The sequence below is a fragment of the Balearica regulorum genome, chromosome 5, assembly GCF_011004875.1.
Source record: "Balearica regulorum gibbericeps isolate bBalReg1 chromosome 5, bBalReg1.pri, whole genome shotgun sequence".
In the NCBI taxonomy this organism is placed as follows: Eukaryota; Metazoa; Chordata; class Aves; order Gruiformes; family Gruidae; genus Balearica; species Balearica regulorum.
The window spans coordinates 27,133,749-27,160,230 of NC_046188.1; the positions used below are offsets into that span (position 1 = coordinate 27,133,749).

At 44.5% G+C, this 26,482-nt stretch overlaps 2 protein-coding genes across 2 annotated transcripts; one reads left to right on the plus strand and one right to left on the minus strand.

The window, feature by feature from the left end:
* The first annotated feature begins 6,744 nt into the window (after nt 1-6,744).
* On the plus strand, nt 6,745-8,868 carry CLEC14A (C-type lectin domain containing 14A). The gene is given in 2 exon segments (XM_075753949.1): nt 6,745-6,967; nt 6,970-8,868. Coding segments are annotated over 2 exon segments (1,350 nt in total). The 5' UTR covers nt 6,745-6,826; the 3' UTR covers nt 8,179-8,868.
* Nucleotides 8,869-21,356: 12,488 nt separating this feature from the next.
* Nucleotides 21,357-24,899, minus strand: SSTR1 (somatostatin receptor 1). The gene has a single exon (XM_010307032.2). The coding sequence runs from the start codon at nt 24,695-24,697 to the stop codon at nt 23,510-23,512; it is 1,188 nt and encodes a 395-aa protein (XP_010305334.2). The 5' UTR covers nt 24,698-24,899; the 3' UTR covers nt 21,357-23,509.
* Nucleotides 24,900-26,482: the final 1,583 nt, after the last annotated feature.

Genomic DNA, 26,482 nt, shown 5'->3' on the forward strand with positions numbered 1-26,482 from the left:
ACTTTAAATGAAAATTCATTAACTTCCCAAAATGTTTTTATTTAGGTCAAAACCTGCTAAAAGATTAGAAACCTATATTAGGATATAGGTAAATCAGAATTAATCTCTCATTCTTTTCTTTTCATTGTTTTTTTCCTGGGATGGGAGGACATCAGAACTGCGCACAACATTTTCCCAGACCTTCGAAACCTATGGTTTACACAGGCTGCTGATAGCATCCCTATGGACCAGATAGGAAATGGCCTAAAGAAGGTGTCAAACCCATTCTGACAATAACGCTTTTTAAGGATGGCCTTGGAGCCACCAAGTAGCTTTAAGGCTGCGAACGTCCCTCAGCACATAGCGGGTCTCCCACAGCTGCCTAAAGGAACATATTTGAAGAACTGCATGCGGTCTTTTTCTGGTAACTGCCTTTTATTTTAGCTGTCATTGTCCTTTGCTCCATGCTGACAGGCCTGCACCGCCTGGGATCATGCTGCCCAGCTGTGCAAACATGCCTGCAGTCACCAGCATGACCTCATGCACCAGCGTGTGTGCCGCACCGCGCAGCGGCAGCAAGGACACGGCCCCTTGGCTCCCTCCACCACAACGTACTTTGGCGCTGGTGAATGATCTTGATTCTCCTGTCTTTTCTTTTGATTTCTTTCCTATTCTCTTCTTTTTGTGTCTACTCCCTCTTTTCCTGCCTACTGATTTTATTCTGTGCTGCAGCTCTCCATTCCCTCAACTTAACCCTGTGCTGCACTCTCAGCCTTATTCTAGTCTAGTCTGTTCTGTTCTATTTTACTCTATTTTATGGATATACATACAAACATCTAAATACAGACACACACACACAAACACAACTGAAGGCTCAGATTCTGCAGCATCCAAACACTTCATACAGACCAATAAAATATATCAAAGTCAAAGCTCTGACCACTGCTGTGCATTTCACGCTCAAGGTACAGAGAAAAGAGAAGATGATGCAGGGAAAGTTCATCATACCATGATGCATTTTAGTGCTTTTGCTTTTTTTTGACATCGCTAACTGCAAACTAGACCCTATGGCCATACCCTACATCCAGTTCTTGCGGACCCTCTCAAACCAATGTATACTCAACATGAAGCTCAAATGGGGCAACCAGACAGTGCTATCTAATATAGGAGATCTGTGAAGAATACGGAGGCTGGGACGGAATGAGTATGAATTATCCAGTCAACAAAAGGAAGAAGAGTGGCCTAGAGTGAGAATAAAAAGTATTTATAGACCACAGTATTTTTGGAAAAGATTTAAAGTGTTTAATTTGAGAGTTCTGGAGTTCATTTCCCCTAGCTAATTACAGGATTGGACTCTTTCTTAATAACTCATTAAAGATGAATGGAAGTGTTAACAGAATACATTATTTTTCTTGCATAATTAGTAATGGAAACATGAACATCTAAACTGAACAGGCTTTAAGGGGAACATAGGCATTTTGGGTAATGCTACAGTCGCATCTTTTTATTTGTTTGGTTTTGCCAATGCAATCCATCTATTAAATGCCCCTTCAGCTGGTCAGGATTAGTTATATTTTATGCCCATGCCATAAACATAACTGTGTTCACAACAGCTGTTAAATATTATTCCTTATTTTTAAAAACGTCCCATAGCTATGTGATAATGTCACTGGAAATTGTTATTACAGTAGAAGGGAACTTGCATGACCCCTGCTGGGTTATCTTTTCCAAACTGTGTAAGTGAACCTTGTTATATATGTAGTCCTTTTGAGAGATGAATAATTAAATTCTTATGATCGTGGAAGTTTCTACAGGAAGACAGCAATTCGTATTTTCATTTCTTGTCCTGTTCCCTGGAAAAGTAACAAAAGCATGCCAGATTCCACCTGGCATTTTTACTCCCTGTTGCAAGTTGTTTGACTGAATTCATGAGCAATCTTGGTGTGCTGTTGAAATGAGACAGTTCTCATGGACTTCAGGAGGGTCTGATTTTTAACTTACATATTTTCTTCAAGAAGAATATAATCCTTTAGTAAGAAAATGCTTAAACACAACTTACATGTTAAATGTAGGGCTGCCTTTTATTTGATAAACCACTTCTTAAATACAGATACCAAGTTCATGAAGCACTGAGAGAGGAAAGGAGGATTTAACTCGTAATTTTTGAGGCGTGCCGTCAAACAACAGTGATTCTCACTTTTCCAAAATACCTGTTTCCTTTGGGTTATTTAAATTACTGTCTGTCTCTTAGCAGGGCACTGAAAGATGGGGAATATGTTTTGACTTTACTCACGATAAATTCAGCAGAAGGATGTGTGGATCCAGTAGAGATATCGGTTGGGATGAGGGGGAAGGAGCGAGCTCACAGGGACAACGCAGCCTCTCCACTGCCAACCAGCGCAGACTCGGCAAGGTTGCAGCAAGCTAAAAGGCTGGAGCCACGCCAACGGGCAGTGCTGCCAGAATACTGATCTTCTCCTGCCTTTCTCGCTCCTTCTCCAAAGTTTCCAACCCCAAAGAAATCTGTATCATGCCACAGACCGCAGCAGGTTTCTTTACCTGTTCAGGACAGGTGATAAAGGGAGGTGCACCATAAGCAGCCTTCCTTTACGCCAGCAGAAAAGAGACGCTGTAGCTGCTTCTGCCGTTAGACACTGTTTCCAGGTTTATGGCACAATGGGTAGACAGATCCATTTCCAGACATCTTCCTGTACCCCCTTTGGGGATGAGAAGTGTCACCAGCCAGATTAGTGACCTTACTTGTGCCCTACGCATCACAGTGCTATGCGATCATTTCACTTGTCCCCTTAGCAGCCAGGCAGATCTCTTTTATTGTGCCATCCATCTACCTCTGCGAAGCACAATACAGATCTTAGTAAGAACAGGATACCGTATCTCTCTACAAGGCTACTTCTAATGAAAATACACCCCCTTAAGCCCTAGCAGCTGCAAAGTATGTGCTTGCATATGGCTGATGTATTTCCTGGTTAGTCACAAAAAGAACAGTTTTAATTTACCTTATAAAAATGCAAAAAAGAATCCACCCTAGAAAAGAAAGTAGTTTTATTAATAAGGCCTTCTCTCATTACTCCTTAGTCAAAATGTACATATTATTATAAGACAGATACAGTTACATAATGAAACAAAAAAAACTAATGCCTCTTAGCAAAATTACAATTAAAGCAAGCCATTGTTTTTTCAAAGGCTCAGATCTTACAGGCAGAAGACTAAGGAATGACTACAGCTAAACAAGTAAGGCTTTTACTACTGAGCAAAACAGCTACATTAGGACTTACACATCAGTCAGTCATATAACATTCTCATTCATGTAATAAAGTCATCTTTATATGTAGTTTAGTTGTTTCACACACTGACTGGTACCAGCATTTGTGTGTGAGTAGCTAATCCTGTCATTCAAGAAAGGATGTCTTCAGGAAAAGCCCCGTGAAGACACGATAAAAGAGTGCTTTATTATTTACTTAAAAGTAAGAACAAGAAAAACACTCAAAACCAGAGCAAGAGCTGCTTTCTGGAGATCTAGAAGACCTGTTATTTTTTCAATATTTTGCAGGACTCTCGGGAGCAGCCGTAGAGAAGAGCAGGTATACGGGCAGATAAAGTAGCCATACAACTACTGTCTCTATTTCCTGCTGGCGAAAGCCTGTGGCTCTGGCACGCAGCATTTTCATCTGTCTGTGTGGTACATGTTCATAGGCGAGACGGGAATGCCTGGGGCACTGGTGGCTAACCTGTTGTTTCTAAATTGCTGGTTCAAATACAGCCTAGGAAATTAAAGTCATGGCCTGTGTGAAATGAGCTGGTACTACCCGTCAATTACCTGGCGGAGAGGCCACCCCAGACGGCTCGAATCATGCCCTTGCTGACAGGCGAGAACAGAAGCAAAGGAGCAAATGTTTTCATGGACTGAGCTGCATTCTCCTCCCCAGGGACAGAGCCTTAGGTTTGAAGCATAAAATGGATATTTGGGGGCTTCTATATCATTCCTTTGATTTATAAAAGCTAGTTTCTATTCAGCTATAATAAATGAACTCAATTTTGAAAGAGAAAACAAACTGAAGCTGTAGAATTGCAGGGGCACATTAGGCAAAGCCTTGTCAGCATTCCTCAGCAAAACAGCAGTGGTAAAGCTCTAGTAACCTCTCTTCTATCCCAAACCTAACAACCACATTTGGGTAAAAATGGCTCAAGACACTAAGCTGACAGGTATTTGTCGAAGCGTAGCTTTTGTACACATCAAGAAACATTGAAGGACTAAAGGAATGGTTCATTTAGTTTAGGTACATTTAAGGCTAGATCCAGTGAAGAACCAGAGATCTGAAGAGTAGATGACACAGCTTCCCGATGCAAACTGAACCGTGTCTTTCCAGCTCGGAGCTGGTGGGGATCTCCCCATGCTCACCCGCACAGGCACGTGGTTTGGTGCCTCCATCCATGGAGAGGCGTGAACACGGGAGTAACAATTCCAGTAGGCAGCAGAGCTCTGAAAACATAGCTGCTACACCACTGTGGATTTTGACTTCAGTGGCTGCCATCTCTGCACCTTGATTAACCAAAATTCTAATTTGATCTAGACTTAAACCAATAGGTTCTTGTTTTGGTATGAAACCTATTTTCCATAAAGTGAAGTCTACTGGCACCCAGATTTACACTCCCAGTTGCATGTAGCAAATTCAACATAATTATTTTTACTAAAGCAGTTTAGTAGCTCTTGAAACATAAAAATTGTAAGAATATAGGCAATATTGATGTAGTTCCATTTTTGCTGAAAACAAGAGAAACAAAACACCAACTGAATGTAAAGATCTGCCTAAAACCAGTTATAAATGTGTGAATTCAGCTTACCCCTAATCAACCTCTTCTATTTTGTGTATTTCAAAATGTTGCCTACAATTGTGATAAACAGAATTTCTGTATATGTGATATCCAGTGGGGCTGTGCAAGCATTTAACAAGAGGTTTGCCCAAAGCAAAGATGAATAGATGCATATTTTGGGGAGAGGCTGATACCTAATTCTTGCATTTTTATATAGATTTGAAATAAATATTTAAATCATTCTACTTATCATAGAATCATAGGATCATATAACAGCCCAGGTTGGAAGGGACCTCAAAAGATCAACTGGTCCAACCTTTTGTGGGCAAGGGAGCCTGGATGAGATTATCTAGCACTCTGTCCCATCGCATCTTGAAAACCTCCGGTGATGGCGACTCTACCATGTCCTTAGGGAGGTTGTTCCAGCGAATGATTGTTCTTAGAATAAAAAATGTCTTATTTCAAGATAAATCCTCTCCTGGTGCAGCTTGTACCCATTGCCCATTGTCTTCTCCATGTGACTCCTTGTGAAGAGAGAACCTCCATCCTCTCTGTAGCCACCTTTTAAGTACTGGCATACTTGAAAAGCCATAAACAATGCTTGAAAGTCTACTTTATTTTTTTTGGGGAAAAAAAAGGTTAATTATTAATAATTCACCAAACTGGACAATAAGGGAAAACAGAATTTACTCTTTCTAGCATCTTATTTTTTGCTTTATTGTGACCTCTGTGCTCGGCTAGGAAATAAGAATGCCAAAGCTATCCAAAATATTGGATATATGAAGCCGCTGAGCTTCCCTAGGAAACAGTCTCTAAAACGCTTTGTCCATCAAGACAGTCTCCTGCTGGAAAACTTATAAAATTTACTCAATATTTAGAATCCATTATGAAACTAGGCTGTGCTTCAGAGCTTCATCACACAATGTGTCTGTACACCCATCTTTCTAATGCTTCTTTGAGGTGCCCAGAGAAAATGAGTTATATCTCAATGTAGGCCTGGAGTCAATGAGATCTGTGCAGGTCAGTCGCAGGCTAGCTGAATGGGACTTGTCATCCACATTTATCCCCTCTGAAGAGAAATTAAATTCTTAAGAAAGGGCTGAACAGATGCAGAGCCTATTGCGTACTGGAGCAGTGAGGGTACTTGGTGCAGGACCAAGTCCACCTGGAGCCTCAGCCCAAGACTGTAGAACTCACGCCTCTGCAGACTGCAATGACTGATGGACCTTAATTTTTTAAAATTCTAAATATTATTTATTTTCCGCTTTTTTCTCCATTTTTTTTCTCAGTGTTCAAACACTAAGAATTTGTATTATATCACGCTCACAGAACTAAAGATATTGACAGGGGTTCTTCCAAAGTGAAAGCTGGAAAATGAAATGCACATGCATGCATGTGGGTTTGTGCCATATAACACTCCTGGGGAAAAGACTCAGATGCGTGCTGTATCTGAAGGTACACGTGAGGTAACCGCAGACATCACAGTAAAGAATATGAAAATGAGGCGACCTGTAGACTGCCTACTGAGGAACAGATGTAGTGGATCAGTTAAAATCATTTATGAACAACCTGCTGGAAATCATCACAGACACCTAATGTATGACGCATTTAGGCCGACTTGCTTGAAAACAGTGAGCTGAGGAAGTTTTTGTGCACGTTAAACTGTTTCATGTATTGTGAGCTAGGGGATGGGCTGCACAGCTTCACCTAACCAGCAAACCTCCATCTTTCAAGGAAGAAGTCACTGAAGCTGGACTGCTTTTCTCCTGGAAGTGCTGTGCAACAGCCTGGCAGGAGAGGCCCCGCCATCTCCCGCACACAGACCTGAAACGGGGCCCATGACCCCGGGGCGGCTCTGGGCCTCGCCACCTTCCTGCCCGTCCGACAGCGGGGCACGCACCGGGACTGCCCACCCTCGATCTCCCCCGACGCTGGACAACCGCCCGCCGGGCAGGGCAGAGGCTTCCTGGCTGCGCTGGGAGCTGCTTGTCACCCGCCCGCCAACAAACGGAGGATGCCGAGATCAACCCCGGCTCCCGACACGTTTCCTCCGGCAGGCCCGGGGGAGGGCCCTGGGCGCGGGGACGGCGCTGGGGTAGGACGGGGCGGGCAGCCGGGGCCAGCCGGAGCCGGGGCTGAGTGCCGCCGCAGCCGCTGGGGCAGCCTGCGCCCCTCGCCGGCAGGATGAGGCGGGCCGGGCCCTGGTGCCTGCTGCTGGCCGCGGCCTGCGCCCTGGGCCGGCCCCCGCCGCCGCGGGCCTCCGTGCGCTGCGACGCCGCCGGCGCCTGCTTCAGCGCCCACCTCGCCAACGGCTCCTACGCCGAGGGCCGCAGCGCCTGCGAACGCCGGCAGGGCAGCCTGGCCTGGGTCAGCGGCGAGCCGGAGCTGCGCCTGCTGCTGGGGCTGCTGGCTGAGGTGGCGGCGGGTCCCACACCCTCGCTCTTCTGGGTCGGGCTGAAGAGGAACGCCTCCGCCTGCACCGACGCGGGGCAGCCGCTCCGCGGCTTCTCCTGGGAGGGTGCCGGCGGCGGGGTGGCCCCGCGGGAGGTGCCGGCGGCGCTCGGCCGGTGGGCGAAGGAGCCCGTGCGGTCCTGTCTCGCCGCCCGCTGCGCTGGGCTGCACCTGGCGGCGGCGACCGCCCCCGGCGGCGGCCCCAGCTGGGGCTGGAAGGAGCGGCCCTGCCAGCGGGAGAGCCAGGGCTACATCTGCAAGTACCAGTACGAGGGCGTCTGCCCCGACCTCAGCCCCGCGGGCGCCCTCGACCTCGACTACCGCCTCCCCTTCGAGGAGCGCAGCGCCGGCCCCGGCTTCAGCCCGCCGGGCACTGTCCTCACCTTGGCGTGCCCCGGCGGGGAGCTGCGGCTCACCTGCCAGCCCAAGCGGGGCGGCTTCGCCTGGCAGGGAGCGGCGGAGCCCCTCTGCCCCTGCCCCTTCGGCTACCGGAGCCCCGGCAGCGGGCGGTGCGCCGAAGCCGTCGGGTGCCGGGATGCCGCCGGCGACTTCGCCTGTGCCCGCACCCTGGGCGGGCGGGCCGGCACGTCTTACACGGCCACGGGGTCGGCTCCCACCGCCGCGGGCGGTCCCGCGGAGCCGCCGGCTGCCGGCAGCTCCGTGGGGCCGCCCGCCACCACCGCCGCCGCCGGCGGGGAGAAGACGGCTGATCCGCCGGCCTCCTCCAACTACGTTTTCATCCTGGTGACGGTGGCGGTGGTGATGCTGATCATCCTGGTCATGACCGTCCTGGGTGTCTTCAAGCTCTGTTTCAACAAGAAATCCGAGGACCGCGGGGACAAGGAGCCGCCGGAGGCCGGTAGCAAGGCGGAGGCGGGCTCCGCGGAGCCGAGCGGAGCAGCGGGCGGCGACTAGCCCCGGGGCGGCCGTAGCCCCGTCCCTCGGGGCTGCCCCGAGCGGCAGCTCCCCCCCACCTCTCCGGGGCAGCGCTCGGTTCCCCCCGGCTCTCTTGCCCCCAGCCTGGCAGCTGCGGGGAGCAGAGGAAGGGGAGCCGTGGGACGTGGCTGAGCAGGACGTGCAGATTGTCAGACGTGGGGGCATGCAGATACCCCCCCCCCCCCCCCCCCTTTTCAGGGGTTTGAAGCCTTTGGACAGTCAAGAGTTTTTGTCGGTCTGTAAAACAGTTATTTAGGTGTTGGCATATGTAAAATATAAATACAGCAGCGTGGCCGACAGAAGATTGCTTATCTGCAGCTGCAGAAGTTGTAGGTTTTTACCTTCCCAAAACCAGTTCTTCGGGTGCCTTACTTGGAGCAAGTGTGAAGGGGACCACTTTGAGCGACTTGTAATTTAAAAGTCATTCCTTGTCCGAGTGGTACTTGGAGGCTCTTGTTTTCTTTCTAATTGCTGGGACGTTTGGAGAGGTGAACTGCCATAATTTTGGAGGAAACTGTGACCCCTACTCTTTCAGACTGACATTCTTAGAAATGAAGAGCATTTCTATACTTAGAAGGTCATTAAATTGCTGAGGAAGTGGGAGGTTAATGGGGAGTCAGTTTTATACTTCAGCTGATGAAAAGAATAAAGGATGATTTAAAACCTAAATCACTGCTCTGTTAGTTGCTTCATACAATATTCATTTTTATTGTAGCAGAGCAACAAATTTTTCAGTTAGTTTTTCTTCTAAGGTGTGTCGGTACAAAACTTGTTTTTTGCTGCAATATGTGGCTCCCTTACAATCAGACGAGGTGCTGACAAACTTCGTGCTGTGAGAGGTGTTAAAGCGGGTCCAAATACATCATGCAAATCCCGTTCTTTTTAGTCAGATATATTGTTTTTAATGAAGTCCCTTGAGAGTAAGGAAAGAAGGATTCACCCTTTGTGCCCCTTTCTAAAGGAGGTAAATACTTCCTCTGCAATTTCCCTTGGGAATAAAGCAGCATTTTGTCCTCGCTGCAGAACTTGCTTTCTTTGCAGTTCAGAGTGCTGATGCCCACTTCTTATTATGATGGTGTTGGTTTTCAATTAAAGTGGTAATGCTAAATATTGATTCAAGGTTCTGTGAGTGCAGTAAGACACGACTAAAGGGTAGGGAAGTATTTTCTTCCCTTAAAAGAACTTTGAGCTCTGAAATGTCTTTTTTAAATATGTTTTTTTCCTTTCTTTTCCTCTCTTTAGAGCTGACCTTCTGACTACTGCTTTCATTCTGACACTTTCCTATTAAGTTTGGAAAACTCCGTTGCAAACAGTAATGTGTATTACTACCTATTTTTCTTGCAAGCAAAGACTTGAAGATTAATCTGGTGTAAACATCTGCTAAGGATAAAGTATGGCATAGCATGGGTTTTTTTCTGTTGCTAGCTGGGAAACAGTCTTTTTGCTTTTGTGAAGAGGATCGCAGACATTTGTGAGCCATCAGGCTGTCTATAGCCATAAATTACGTTGTATCATGACATGAATGAAATCCGGCTAGGTGAGAATGCTACTCATTACAAAACTGTCTCATAATCTGCATACTTTTCTAATCTGTTTATCTGACATTTGTATTTCAGAAGACAGGCATTTTTCAGCTTCAGTAGGAGGCTTGATTCTACATTCAGATGTGCACAGATTTGGAAAATGACTTAGCCATTAATGCCTTTTGTCTTAATACCACTGCCATTACTGTCACTGTAAGTAATTTGTTTTAGGGAGCAGTGTATGTGGAGCTCCATTCTTCTACAACGGGCTGTGTAAGCAAATGGCAACTAAGATGAACAAGAGCCTGCCTAAGTTATTATTTCTATGTTTTCCTCTTTTCCCCATATCAGATGGCTGAACTCTTAATGGGACTGTACAAGTGTCCAGGTATGTTTTCCTAAACTTTAGAAACACTCATTCTCTGCTTCAGGAGTCTTACCAAGCACACAGCTGAGTTAAGTGCCTGTAACTAACTACCTCTTTTGGCATCTCTCAGGATTTGACTTAGACTATTCAGTTAAAATGTGCAAGTTCATGCCCTTGGAAGCCATTCACCTGTCTCATCTTACTATTCTCATTTTGTTCTTTGCCTTGGCTTCCTGTGAAATCACATTTTGATTTCAAAGTTCTTTTTCTCACACTTAAGACTCAGGATGAAGCAATAGACGTTTGTCTAGAGGACTACACAAGGATTCTGTTATATTTTCCCTGATTTATAATTTGACTCAGCTGAAACCAGACTGTTCTGCATCTAAGGATGGGATCTGTCTCACCAGGTGCAGACATCTCTAACAGCTCATCTAGACACGTCTACTCACCTAGACTCCCTTATAGCCTATGGAGACAAGTATGTACTTGCACTTTCTCTTATTTTAGACTAGATGCTGAAAACAGGACCAATGAATTGCATCCTGAAAGTGCCATTTCTCTACATTGACTGTAAAGAAAGCCGAGGGAGGTTACTCATATTTAAGTGCCTGTTAAACACACATCTAAAATTAAATCAGAAAAATCAGCTAACCTAAGTCTGCAGCTGTGCAAGCTCACAGTGCCTTGTGTCTGTTCAAGGCATGGCTAAATGGCCATCATTTTACCATAGCTTCTATTGTTTTTACACGTTAGAGATTCTTGTTTTGTCTGTCTGGGTTTCTTTACCTTCTTTTTGCAGTCAGTGGAATACAAAGCCAATACCATTTGGATTCAATTGGAACCTAAGCAGGTTTGAAATGCATGAATTTCTCTTCCTGTAATGATTCAGACCAAGAAGTGGATGGTTTGGGAGAAAGGATAAATCATTTTTGCTTTCCACTCTCAATTTAAATTGTGTCTTTCTTAAATAGGAAATCAACAGATAACTGACTTGCAACGTTGGCTCACGTCATAACTATGATTCAGTGGTCTGCAAGGCAGATTCAGTGCAGGCTTTGCTGTTTACATCCATAGGAGGAGATTAAGTAAGGTCATAACAGATAATCACAACAAGGACTGATATAATAAAAGTGTCTGGTTATGAAATTGGATGCAACTTCTTTTATGTAACACTATATGTAAAACACACAATCAAATGTAAATATTTTTCTAAAACGTAGCAGAGATGGAGACAAATCTTGACCTTTTCCTTCATGTGACGTACATGTCCTTTGCCTAAACATGTTATATAAGCACATTATATTACAACTGCTTTTCCAGTTCAGGAAACACATTATTTCATCCCATATTAAAGCCATATAAATCACATATAAACTTTGTGAGTTTTACAATGCATACATTTGTATGGAGGATTTAAAATAATTTAGTACTTTCAATTCTAGGGATTTATATTAGATGGGCTTTTTAAAACTCTACATTCCCTTGGGTAATGCGTAGTGTTGTAGATCTTGGCTCTTGACTTGAGGACTGGATGTAATAATGTCATGGTAATTAAAATGGTGGGTGCAAGAATCTGTGAGTCCACATTTAAAAATGGTTATTTCTGCAAAGAGTAGGAATGTCCAAACATCTCATCTATCACAGTGGTCCAAAAAGTCTCCCCTGTTGCCAATTAAATCTAATTTTTAGATTTCCGTAATTCCTCCAAAGATAGTTTGACATCATTTGTCAGCCGTACATTTTATTCATGAACATGTGATGAATTTTTAGTGGCTTGCATTCATCAAATAATCAGAAAAAAAATTTTAATTTTCCCCAAATTTTTAATAATTATTTATACTGCTGAGGGCTTGATTGTGTTATGGGATTAAAGTGAAATCTAAAAGTGGACATGGGCAAAATTCAAATAGTTCAAAGAACTTTCCTCCTGTTTTAAGTGTAGTATATAGCTTAAAGAAGACTAAAAAATGAATGGATTCTGTGCTTCCCCCAGGAAGTGTAATTTCCTATCACTTAATTTTTTTTTTTTCATTTTTCAACCCTCATTATCTTTCATCATTTCTTGCATGGAGTTTAATCACTGGTACATGCAACTTAATTCCTTCTAGAAATAATATTTTCTATTTCTTCAGGATGTGGATATTTATCAAGGCTGTAGAGCAGTGATTCATACATTTCGCTAATGATATATAACTGACTTGGAAGGCGAACACTGAAGGTGGCAGCAGCAGTAACAACTCTCCCAGGGCTTCGATATAGGTTAAACTTCATGCTTTTCCTTCTTCCCCCGATATGCGGCCTTGCCTTTCTCCTCTGGACTTGTAGAGCTCTGGGATTGGGAGACTGGAAAGTGAATGTGAATGGGGAGTCATCTGTTTGCAAGGAAGCCTTTTTCCCTTTCCGTATTGCAGACTTGAAGCACTGCTTGGCTGTCGGTGAGGTGCCTGAAGGCAGCTGCGGAGGTGGGGGAGGCAGGGACATGGGGATGGTCCCACATTTATTATGTCCTTTCCCTCCTGCCACCTGTCATTCCTAACATAACCGTTTGTTTGTTTTGACCACTGCATAGAACTGTGCTGATGTTCATAGAATCATGTTTTCAAAGAATTATCCCTCAGGTTTTTTCCAGATCATTTATGAGAAATTTGAGCAGGACAAGTCCCAGGACAGAGCCCTGTGGTTTCCAGCAGGTTTCACCACAGTCAATAGTACAGCTCTTTCATTAGGAAATTCCTTCTGAATTCTTAGAGGAGCACACACCTCTGCTAATAGTTTTGTACTGTCCACTCACTGATTTACTCCAGAACTTCTGTAAACTCTTCATTCTGATGAACTTCCACAGACTTATTCATTGCTCCTCTTCCAAAAAAAAAACCCCCACAAACAACAAACAAACCCAACCAAAAACCAGACCCCAAAGAATAATCCATTATGAACAGAAGCAATAAGATTTCACAGCTTTTCCCCCATGGCTCTTTCTTCCAGAAACACTGGTAAATACAATCACCATTCATCATCAGTAAGTACACTGGTTTCCTGCTCTGCATTTTGCATTGGTAGTTGCTCTGTCTTTAAGCAGATATTCCGCCTTTTTTTTTTTTTTTTTTTGGCTGCTTTAAAATTTTATTATTTATTTGCTAAAGTTCATCCTTCCTTCTGTTTTCTTTATTCCTACTTGATTTCAACTTAAAATTATGTCCTTTTCTATTCTGTACTGTTTAACTTTTTAGATTTTTTTGAGGGGAAAGTGGTCTTCTAATGCCTTCTTTTGATAGGTAACATGTGTTTGATGTATCTCCTAATATCATTAAGTAGCCCCAATGCCAGCTGCAAGCTTTTTAGCTGTTCCTTTTAACTTCTTCTTAGCATCCCCCTTAATTTATATGCAGCTCCTGTAAGTGATGAGCCCCAGGTGACAGTACTGTGAGCCTGGACAATGCCCCAAGAGAAAGACAAAAGGGAAGTCATGGGGAGGGACCTGGTGCCACTTCTCTTGATTTGCCCTAAAAAAGTGTGGAGAAGTACTGGTGTTTCAACCCCTCCTAGAACTTGGGCCAATACATAGGAGCACATGCAAATCTGCAGGGGGACCCACTCTATGCCAACTACCCCTGTCAGAAGATGTGACACTGGATCTAGGACAGGTGAGACTTTCTCTCTCTCTTTCTCTCCTTTTCCTCAAAGCTGCCAATTAGTGCAAGGTCTACCTTGATTTGCCATAAAACCACACCACTTAGGTAGATGTAACTGTGAGAGTGCCAACATTAACAGAATATTTGTTCTCTGTATTCATATTAAAGTTCATGTTTATGTACGGACCTTGAGTGTTATCTCACCTTAGTCCACACCGAGGGGATCTGTGAATTGGAGTCACTCCCCTCTCCCCACAGGTGGGATGTGACAGCTCCCTGCTTTGAAATTAAATATTAGCATAGTGAATGTTTTTAGCTTTTTTTACTCAAAGTTGCTCATTTTAGGTATGTTGTGGTCAGCGTTCAGCCAAATAATGTCCATCTCTTAGGACAAAATCAGGATCTGTTTCTTCTGTTGTGGGTCATCTTACTAGTTGTGCCAAGAATAAATTATTAAAGATATCTGGAAATTTAGTCAGTCTGTCATGATAGCAGTCCACAAAAAAAATGTTTTGTTGTTTGTTGTATTGGGTTTGCATGGTAAGGTTTTGATAGTTGGGTGGGTGGGGGGGGCTACAGGGGTGGCTTCTGAGAGACATTGCTAGAAGAAGCTTCCCCCATGTCTGACAGAGCCAACATCAGCCAGCTCCAAGATGGGCCCACCGCTGGCCAAGGCCGAGCTCATCAGTGATGGTGGTAGTGCCTCTGGGGTAACAGAGTTAAGAAGGGGGGGGAACCTGGGGAGCAAATTGTAGCCAGAGAGGAGTGAGAAGATGTGAGAGAAACAGCCCTGCAGACAAGGTCAGTGAAGAAGGAGGGGGAGGAGGTGCTCCAGGTGCCAGAGCAGAGATTCCCCTGCAGCCCCTGGTGAAGACCATGGTGAAGCAGGCTGTCCCCCTGCAGCCCATGGAGGAAGGATGAGGGGGTGTAGAGATTCCACCTGCAGCCTGTGGAAGACCCCATGCCGGAGCAGGTGGAGACACCTGGAGGAGGCTGTGACCCCGTGGGACGTTCGTGCTGGAGCAAGCTCCTGGCAGGACCTGTGGCCCCATGGAGAGAGGAGCCCACACTGGAGCAGGTTTGCTGGCAGGACTTGTGACCCCATGGGGGACCCACGCTGGAGCAGTTTGCTCCTGAAGGTCTGCACCCCGTGGAAGGGACCCACGCTGGAGCAGCTGGTGAAGAGCTGCAACCCAATACATTTCTATTTAAATTCTTCCCTCTCCAAGCAAGTAATGGTTTGTGTGTATATAGTGCATGCAGCTTTTTCTCAGAATACAAGCCTCCTAGCTTTCATGGCAATAACCCTTCCAACTCTGCAGTGTTAGTGGTGGCACTTAAAGTGAACTGATTCTCTTTCAATTTTGTGTAACTGCTGAGATGATGAAGCATTTCTGATATCCTAGGAGAATAACTAACCATAAGAACACATGCATTAGTCTTTCCAAGAGAAACCAAGTTGGTTTTCATTGTTTTCTAGATCCTGAAGCTTAAAGGGATGTGAAGATTATGATACATGAGCATCAACCTATTAATATACAATGTGCATTACAGTCTGTTTTCCCCTATACTTAGTGACACTATATTATTAGATATCCAAAACTTTTACAAGTCCTCTTTTACTTACCTATACATCAGACAGATACTAATGAGGAAGTTTTCATTACTTCCCAATAAATTGACCACACTAATACTGTTAACGTCCATTGCAATTCCATAAATCCAGTTCAGATCTCTCAACAGAACATCCTACTGGCTTGTCATGTAAATTTTGCTGCAGTAAAAGACAAGAACTTAGGTTTAAATGCATATTCTTATTTTGTGTTAGAAATGAAAGTATGCATATATTGGTATACATTTACAGGGAATATGCTTTCCTAGTAAAATTTGAGATTATGGGAATAGATTTTTTTGAGCAAAATTCTGTCTGGTCAGGAGAAGTCCTTCTGCAGACTCCAGAATCTATTTCAGTGCAAATATGACTGACAGATATTTTTCCACGAATATGAATGTATCAGGAGATTTTCTTCCATGTTTAGGGAGTTTATTCTCTTGTTTATTTTCTATTAAATATTAGCTCTAATGAAAGGTTCTTGAATGAGTACACTGAAACCTGCAGTCCTCTGTAGATCAGATAAGCCATCTTGGGAATATAGCTCTATGCCTTCATGCTAAACTAAGTTTGGAGTTTCCAGATCTGTGGAGAGGAATACATGAACACTACCTTTCATTCTTAAGAGTATATAGTTCTCTTATGGGAAATAATTTTCCCAGTCAGAGCACTGAAGATGCTTTTAAAGTAAGAAATTCTGTAAATCTTACTTTATGACAGTGAAAGAGCAGAGAAAATGCTGCTGTATTGCATTTCTGTCTTGTTGATATGGAGTTGTTCTTTGTGTTGAGCAAAAATTTTATAACAGTTTGTCTGTTTTAATGATAAAAGGAGAGAAATTAATCCATGACATTCAGAGCATCTGAAAAGTCCAAAATAAAGTAACATTTTAGAAAAACTTAGTTTTTCTAAACTTTAACTTTAGTTAGATTCTAACTAAAATAGTTAGAAAAACTATTATCTATCAGTTTTCTGCATTGTTTTCCTGTAATTCCGTAAAGTACTTAAATTATCACTTGGTTCTTAGGAAAAATACCTAGATACTTTCTAAACTTCAGAACGAACAGGCAACTTTGAAAATAGCAGCTGACATAACAAGCAGAAATTATCTTTTTTGCTGAGTTGGAAGTTTATGTAGTTGCTGTACCCTAAACAAACTAACTTAATTATGGGAAAGGGCCAAATCCTGCTTTTAATGCCTGTACTGGACTAGTTTCTTTTTTTTTTTCCCCTCTTTTCTTAACAAAATGGCCTCTCCTGGGCATTCCATCCTTGTTTTTTCTTCATTTCAGATTCCTTTCTCAGTCTGTTCAGTGTTAGATATCCACCAGTTTTGCCTTCTTTCCTATCCATTCTCCCCAAACATCCAGTCTTTTGCCCTGATGTGAGTATATCTTGAATGTTTTGCCTGGTCTTCTATGACACCCCATAAAGCCCCGAAACCCTTCCACCTTCTTTTCCACCATACATAACAGGAACAACAACAGAGTAGCAGTTGAGATTCAATTTCTTCTGGACTCATTATGTGGTCCATTAACAGCTACTGGCGTATAAATTAAAACAAAGTATATACCGTGCCATCAAAATAATGCACTCTCTGTATTTCTTATCTTTCATTTCATTGAATTTTCTTTCAGTCAGTCCTGTGACTGATTTGTGCAATTTGTATAAATCTAAGGCATGAACCATAGACTGGATCTTTAGCTGATGTAGCTGTTCAAAACATCACTGAAATCAGTTACTGATAGTAGCCAAGAGTCTTCAGTGGGTAAATAAGCAACTTTTCTTATGAAGACACTCCAGTTCATAGAAAGAATGCAAAATGGTATAGAAAATACAAGGCATAAGATAATAAGCATGTTTCAATATCGAAGTTGTTCTAGTTTTCATGAAGATATAATGAAACTCCTTTAAAAAAATATTCTTTACAATATTGTACAGTCAGTTTAGCTTCTAAAAGTGTCTTTTCTCTTTCTGTGACCAAATGATATACAAAATATTTCTGCTGCAATGTTAGGAAAATAAACTCACTTATACTGGTATTGATTTTCTGCTCAATAATCCCGTGCTTTTCAAATTTTTCTTTTATCTGTGACTTGTCTCTCGTTGACTGGATAAGGAGGCAAGATCTATCTATGTCTGTTTTTAATAGAAACCAGACAACAACAAGATCCCCAACCTTTAGCTGGTACTCTGATAGATAATGCACTTCTTGTATACATTTACAATGTATTCTAACCTATTTAACCTAATTAAATAGTGAAAAGACTGTAATCATAGCCACCATTAGTTTCCTGGTTCAGACCTCAGATGGAGATCTTTATCTTATCCTAGCTAGGGAAGGGTGTAGTTGGTTCTGAAGTGCTGGGCAATTGCAGCTCTCTCCGAATGTTCTGAACATCAAAGGGATATCTCCAAATACAGCCACTCCAGTTCCAAATCAAACACTAGTCACGTTTTTTTCTCCAAGATTTCCATCTCCTACCAGCTCCAACCTCCTCAGCCATGGGCTCACCTCCGTAGCAGAATTAGTGCTCCAATTTCCCCTACACATCAGAGAAGCACAAAAGCAAAAGACTTACCATTGCCTGAATAGTAAACCCATGATACCTAACTGTCCAGCAACTGGAATCTGAATTTTACTAATCACAAAGTCCTTTACAACCAATACATGTTCTACTTCATCCCTTTACATGTTGGATAACGGACCAAATAGGCTGTTTATGTATTTTGTAAAAAGGAAGCATGTATATGCGCGTGCACGTGGTGTGTGTGTACACTCATCCATACTTGCTTTATACAGCTTTGCCACATTTTGAATTATTCCAGCTGACCAGCAATCATATGAACTTGCCATTGTAAATTTGAGAACCAGCAAGTCTTGCATGAATCAGTGGAACTTGTGGCCCTTTGCTTTTGTCAGTCTGTCGGCACCGGCACCATTACTCAGCGTTCTTCAGCATTGTGAAGCGCAGTGTGTTTCAGCACCCTTGCAGAAGCTCACCGCTTCCCTCTGGATTGTCTTTCAGTTTTATGATTGGCAGGACCCACACGTACACTAAAAACAGCAGTGTCACCAGCAATGTACGCGGAGTGACTACAATCCGATTACTGTGGTCATCACAGTGATCGGCAGGTCGCAAGTCATAAATCTGGTAATTCTTATCTGTCCTACAACTCCCGTATGCTATGCATTTGGGCACTTTTATCTGAGCCTTTCTAGTTAGGAAGCTCAAGAACCCACAGAGCAACCCTAATTCATGTTACAGACCATAAGAACCTGTATATAAAAGACATTATTGGGGAAAAGGAAGAGTAGAACAGATCTTGTGTACGTTTATATTGCTGTCAAGGTGGCTCTACCCATCATAGACATGATAAGCATATAATGTATTCCATCCAGAGAAGGTGAAAACCTATATATCTCAGGTAGGTTACACTTAAAGTAGCTTACTATTCTGCCAAATGCAGATTTTAGGCTTTTGGGGAAACAGGGTTGGAAGGGGGTGGGCATAGTTAGTTTTTATTGAAAAGCATCTTTCTTGTCAAAACTGTGGTTGGTTTGTAGCCGATTAGTGACGTACTTTGAAATGCTCTCTGGTTCACCTGTTCTGCTTGGCTATTTCTCTTACAAAATGTAATATCTAAAAGCATTATTCTCAAAGACAAATCTAGTAAATTACCCTGTCTTCCTGTGGCTTAGCCTGCGGTTAACAGTCCAGTAAGGCTCTGTCTTGAAGAGGATGGAAGTGCTGAATACACAATGCAGTAGAAATATTTTATTCTCCTCTAGAGATTAATAATTCACATTCTTGTCTGTAGAGCCCTGGAGTCAGGCAAGGTTTCTAGGTGCTGAAATCTCAGAGTCTAGAACATTGGATTGATATTTATTTCTTGGCTAATTTTTTCTGGCTTTTTAAAAAAGTATTTTTCTTGTTGTTCCCCGCCCCCCCCCTCCAGGATTTTAAGACACTAATTTATACAGCTGTTCTGGAAACATGGCAAAGAAAAGTCAAATCTTACATGACTTATTCAGCAGTGGGTCATCTTATTTTAGTGAGATTTAGTTTAATATTTAAGATGAGGATTCTGGAAACTGGTTAAAAGACAGTATATGGTCACAATGTTAATAGAGTGTGCCACATAGATTTGAAATGCAGGCTTCTAGTTTTTCAGAAACAACCAGAAACCCTTTTATTTTATTCTGATTCATTGGAAATCTGGCATTTCAGAAATGCTTACGTCACATTCAGAAATCTGATTCTCCTTCTCCGTGAAGAAATCAGGTGGGTTCTTTAAGTGTCAAATGCAAAGAAACCATACACCGCGTGATGTTCTCTGCTGCAGGGACCCTCTCAAGAGGCAGAGGATCGACACGTGGCCATCACCTTTTTCACCCACAGCCCAGATATAAAGTGCCTCTGCAACCAGTCTGGTTCAAGCCCACTAACTGCACATAGCAGTCGGCCCCAGGATTATGAGATGTGTCATCTTTGTTTCTGCGCTGGGAAGGCTGGTAAGAAAGGAGAGTAATTTCCTGCGTACCCTCCTCGGAGTGGGAAAATGCTGCAGAGGTACCTGATGGATGTGCCAGGTGAAGACCATTCTGTCTTTGTGCGTACCACGGGAAATAGTCCAGTCCACTGACCAGATGCTGTTCAGAGCTATCACGCTGTCGTGTATAGGTCTTGGGCTAAACAAAGAACAACGGAAGTCGGGTGGATTTCGGTGGCATGGGGCCAATTTCCATGACAAAGTGTATGCAGTATTTTTAAAATATTAAACTCATGGGGAAAATGCACTAAAAAAAAAAAGCCACATACTACTGGTTATAAGTGGTAGTTTACCCATTTGTAGATGAATTATGTTATAGCTGTATCAAGAGGCAAAATGTTGCCAAGAAATACATCACTGTATTCTTTTTTGTTTTTCCAGTGGATTAAGCATTAGTTCAAATCGTTTTCCTATGAAATCTGAAGACTCTTATTTGCATTTTGGAAAACATTAAAAAGAGGTCTGTTTGTTTTCTGGTACACATTATTTTACAAGGACAACTGTTTGGGTTTTTTTTTTTTTTTTCCCCCTAGTAGTTATGTTCTACTATTTAGAATAATAGCACAGAATGAACTAACTTTTTCTTCCAAAGCAAATTAAGAGTGATTTACAGCTGTTGATTACCTCTCCCACTGCCAAAGTCAAACGAAACTCAGGGTGAAAAAAAAGAAAAAAAAAATAGCAGGAAGCACTGTTAGTTTAGGATAAACAGATTTTGTTTCCAGCTGAAACTACAGAGGCTGTTTTAAGCCAGTAATCACACGGGCCCTGCGGACTGGGAGCGCATTAGCGCACCCATCTGAAGGAAAGCCTGACATCTACTGAGGCACCAACAGCCTCTGCGGCAGCACCCGCTTCTCTGCCAAGTAAGAACACCACCCCGCTGCGCTCTGCCTGGGAGAACCGAAATTAAAGTGCATCTGCTGGTCGGTGTGCAGGCATCCATCACAGCTTTGTTTAAAGGCAAAGTAAAAAAAAAAAAAAAAAAAAAAAACCAACAAAACCCAAAAACCAAACAGATTTAAAAGAAAAAAGCAACAAAACCAGGCTCTGCTTTTCATCAAAGCTGAATATTGGGTATGAATCACTGCTTCTTAACTTTTGCTTCGGCGTGTCTGATTTAAACAAATCCAACAGTAGAAAGTAGACTGACTCTCTGTTTAATCTGACCATACATAACAAGATGCCTGGGTGAAAAAGACCATATAAGATTATGAGCTTTGTACCATTTTGAAGAGATTGTGAGATTTTAAGTGAAGCTCTACAAATAGCATCACATGGTATCGGGGGGTATTTTACTGTTTTGACAGATGTTTGGTTTCTGTGAAAAGTTAAATAAGCTTATAAAGAGATTTCATCCTTTTTTCCCCATATGTGCATGTAAAACATTACCAAAATTAATATTTGCGTGTTTTCTTTAAGTGATGTCCACTGGAAAGTAAAAGAAAAGAACTGTACAATTGTTAAAGCTTTTCACAAAATATTTTAATAAGGATGTAACAGCTTCCACATTAGCAATTTTTAAACTAAAAGGAGCTGACTCACAGTCCATTGAAATGAATTAGGATTTTTTCCTCTCATTTCGATGGGCTTTGAATCAGACAACTTTGAAATACTAAATTTATACATTCATTTAACAGTACCTAATTTTTGGTGAAAGAAATGTACAAAGGAGTATCTTGCTTTTTGCTGCTGAGAAAAGTTAAAGGGTATAATTTAACAAAAACCTGTAGTAAGTCCACCACCGTAAATGCTAGATGCCTTAGTTGTCAACCTTACACTTAACACTGTACTTAAGCACCATAGCTACCAGTACAATGCTACGGATATGCTGCTACTAGAGGATTTTTCCCAATTTCTTGCTTCAGATTGCCAGTAGTTATAATTAATACAACCACAGTATTGTGCTAGAGAAGTGATTTGTCACAGCTACTGGGACACCTGCCACTGTGTGACACTGTTAACATAGGTGGTAGAAAGCAAAAAAACATAGCTGCTTATTTCAACACAGTCCGATTCTTACATCTGGGGTAAGAGGGAGCAGGGATAGAAGGTCTTGTTTAATCAGCTGTCATTTATCAAACAAGAAAGCTTCCTTCATCTATATGAAAATTGTTCTGTCATAAGAGAGGAAGAGAGAAAATTCAAGAGGGAGAATTTTTGTGGGGGAGGCAATGTAGATGAAAGAGTTAGAAAAAGTGAAAGCCTTTTTATCTGAAAAGGAGCCTTCTTGAGCATCACCCATTTTAAATGCAACCTTGGAAGTAGCCACCACAGACATAAGTACACAGTATAAATTGCTTCAGAGAAACACGTTCACAACACAGTGACAAGAATCAAATAAAAAAATCAAACAAAAAAGACGTCTGGTACACACTAAAAACAACAATTCTCAGAAATGAAACATTAAGAAGCTCTGGGCCAGTATATTACATTAGCAACATATGAAACCCATTTTATTTTTTTTAGTGCAACAGAAGAAACTGGAGCTAGGGTAATAGCTATTACCAAACAGCTACTTTTTTTGTCAAGTATTCATTTCAGAGCCTGATGGAGATTTTGAAACGAATCCCTCTTTTTTTCCATGTAGGCTAAAGTGACTTTGCAGCCACCCAGGTCATTCAAAACTGTCTCAGCTCCCTTGGTCGCTGTTTCACAGCTGATGGAGCAGGCGCAAGACAATAGCTCCACAGTCTAGCGCTCCCTTTAAACTTTATTGTTAGCACGCTTTATTGTATGTATGGACACATTCAAACATTTCCCTGCTCAGTGCTCTGCTCCCCGTGAGTCATGGGACTCTTTATCATCTCCCCATATCAGCAACCTGCTGTGCGGCTCCGAAGCACAGCAGTGATCAGATTTTTTTCCGAAGACCATTTCTGCCCTGCGTCCCCCGAGCATAGCACCAGAGCTCCAGTGAGGTAGGAGCTGTCTGCAGAGCAAAAGACGGCTCTATGACTATGCTGCTTCTTTTCTTGGGGTCTTTTTGCTCCCCTCTTTCTTTTATGTTCTTGGGGGGAGAGCAGAGAGAGGCTACTTGCTCCTTCCCTGAGGGAGGGCAAAGTGTATGTTGAAGGGGACTTCTCCCAGCATTTCTGCTCTTGGAAGGGGAGATGCGTACCGACAGATGCTGAGCAGAGTTGCTTTCAATTGGGGATGGGGGGGGAGTCTGAGCCTGAATGCTGGGGCTTGACTGAGGCAGGCTCGACTCAGTGGCCTGGGGGGGGGGGGGGTGTCCCATCAACTGAGGGGGAGGGCAACCTGTACAAAAGGTGAGGGGAGAGTTGCTGCGGGACCCATACAGCCACTCATCAGATTCAGAGAGGGGTGGCAGAGCCTGGCTGCCAGACCCTAGGTCAACCCATGAGTGTGGCAATTTGCTAAGGGGGTGTCAAAGCATCAGCAAACGCACCCACTCTCAAGGGAGGCAGACGGGGGGGGGGAATGGGGCAGCAGACCAAGGACATGGTGTTTTCTTCACTCCTTCTTGTGCCAAACACCACTGTTGGTGAACAGGACTGAAACCCCCTCCCTCCCGGCCTCCCCATGCCACAGCCCTGGCCTCGCTCACCCTCCTGCTGGGGGGCAGTAGGGGAGTTGGGGGGGCAGGAATGGTTCCTCAGAGGGTGGTAATCCTGGAGGTGCAAGTGCCGTTCCTGTACATGCTCCCTGACTCCAAGTTGTCTGGGGGAAAGTCCTCCACGCTGTATGCTCTGCTCTTGAGGGCAGTGGCATAGTAGTCGATGGGTTCCTCTGCAGCATTGTCCATCCAACTGAGGCAGAGCAGCCGCTGGAAAGACCGCTTGAAGTTGTCCGAGAGAAAGCCATAGAGGATGGGGTTGGCACAGCTGTTGGCGTAGCCCAAGATGACAGAGAGCTGGCTGATGGTGGCATCATCCTGCTCTACGAAGACATTGACCAGCTGCACTATGTAGAAGGGCATCCAGCAGATGACAAAGACCATCACCACCATCATGACCATAAGGGTGATCTTGCGCTCTGAGCGTTTGCGTTGCTGCCAGCCAGCCTTCAGGGCCACCATGCGCATCTTGGCAATGATGAGGATGTAGCAGAGGCAGATGGCCACCACAGGCAGCAAGAAGCCCATCAGAAAGGTGTAGACCACAAAGACCACCAGCCACCTTTGGGTGGGCTCTGGCATGAGCATGTTGCAAGCAACTGTTCCATCACTGTTGGCCGCTGTGTTGGAGAAGATGATGATGGGTAGGATGATGAGGATGGAAAGCACCCAGACACCCAGATTGACCATCTTAGCCACAGTGGGCCGGCGGTACCTAGCTGCCTTGATGGGGTGCACGACAGCGATGTAGCGGTCCACACTGAGCACGGTCAGGCAGTAGATGCTGGTGAACATGTTGATGGCATCCACGCTGAGCACCAGGCGGCAGAGCAGCGAGCCAAAGGGCCAGTGGTGCAGCAAGGTAGAGGTCACCAGAAAGGGGACGCTGAGCATCAGCAGCTCGTCCGCGATGGCCAGGTTGAGGATGTAGATGTTGGTGGCCGTCTTCATCTTGGCATAGCGAAGGATCACGTAGATGACCATGGAGTTGCCGCACAGCCCCACCAGGCATACCACGGAGTAGATGAATGAGATGAGGATGGCGCTGCCCTGAGACTCACTCAGGGTGCTGTTCGGGGCGCCAGAGGAGTTCCTGCCGCCCGAGTCCATGCCCCCCGCCGCCGCCTCTTCCGAGGCGCTGCCGGCTCCACCGCCACCGCTGTCGCTGCCGCCGCTGTCGCTGCCTGCACCGCCCGGAAGCCTGGTGCAGGTGCCATTGGGGAGCATCCTCTGCCCGGACCTCCCCGCCCCCGGCTCAGAGCAGCAGCCGCCTGCCGCTGGCCGGGCTCGGCATCCCGGCAGGGCTCCTGGCGCTCCTCCGGGGCGCTGGCATGGGGAAGAAGGCGGCTGCCGGCTCCGCTCGCTCCGAGTGGCAGTAATTGCTGCTCTCCGGCTGGTGAATGATTAATAGGCAGCGGCGCGTCACCGGCTACGAAAAGGAGGAGGGAAAGAGAAAAAAAAAAAAAAATGCAGGAGGAGACGTAAGTGGGTGTCCCTCCCAACCTACCACTCCCCCCCCGCCTGCCTTCCATCCCGCCCTCCGTCTGCTCGCAGCGCTGGCAGCTCCGGGGCTGCCGGAGTGCAGCCTGTACCCTGTACCCTCTGCCCTCCCACCCCGCAATGCTTCCGGACCCCACACTGCTCTCCCCATCCAGTGTTGTTTCCCCAACCCCGCACTGGTATCCCCCCAGCCAGCATCCTCTCCTCCCCCTCCATTCTGCCTGTTCCCCTCCATGGCACCTGGGTCTGAACCAGGGGCACCCCAGGCAAAGGGACCATCCTTTCTCCTTTAGAAAAAAAGCCTGGGTCATGGGCGGGTGGGCGATGTTACCTGGGCAGGCGTGCCTCATGCCTACACAGCTGCTGTAACCCTCTCCTCTTACCGCACCGTGCAGATTGCCCTCCCCACGGCGCTGGCACCAGGCACGGCACTGAGTACAACAGATCACAAATCACGTAACCTTCAACCCTAAGTGCACAGCACTGCTTGAAAACAGCAATGCCCATGCCTCCTGCCACCATGCAGCTACATGCCCCTCACCTTGTCTTGTCCCACCACCACCACCAGACATCACACACTAGCAGCACCCAATACTTTACAGCCCTGTCCCTCTCCACGTGCTCTGTCCTGAAACATGCTCCCCTGTCCCATTCTGATACCCCAGCACATTCTCTGCCTCTGTCCCTCACACATCCAACAGTGCAGGCACCAGTTTGCACACTACAACTCACCATCACTATTTACACCACGATGGTGCCAAGACCATCCTAGCTATGCTGCTATGCAGACACACCATCTGTCCACTCTTCTGGCCCCTCACGTGCTGCTTGCACTCACAGGATCACTTCAAGCTCAACCATCACATGCTGCATCACCAGCGCTACAACGCCCTCTTTTAATGTACTTAAAACACAAGCATATCCCTGATAGGGTTGTATCCACACAGGGTGAGGCTATAAACCCTCCTCAGCACTAGACAGTGGCACAAACCATTGACATCACCTCCGTTCATACACTACTTCTACATATACATACCCATTGCTATATAAATGACTTATCCCACGCTACACCCATGCACTTCTACACACTGACCCATAACAGGCTATTTTATACACACTGATCCTAGACAAGCACAGTCATACACACCGATAGCTACTCATACTGTCATCTCCAGACAGACACTGATACCTTACTTGCCTAATCCATACCAGTTCCAAGCACACATGAACACCAGGAGATAGTCCTAATCGTGCATCTCAATAGCCTGGCAAGTATACTGTTTGTATGTGTATTGTTTGGTGGGGTTTTTTTAATGTATGACCTTCACATACAGCTCTCCTGGCAATATGTCTTTTATCTCCCTCTATGTTGTTGCTCCATGCACACAGTCTGTCCTTACATACTTATACATAACCACTTAATCAATTTGCATATACCACCGCCACCTGCCCATTCTGCATTAACCAGACATGGTTACTTACTAATACAGACACCCTCACTGCACCAATACT

Bases quoted from the DNA above. Each gene is read 5' to 3' on its own strand.
- SSTR1 (XM_010307032.2), bottom strand. From the start codon at position 24,697: ATGCTCCCCAATGGCACCTGCACCAGGCTTCCGGGCGGTGCAGGCAGC.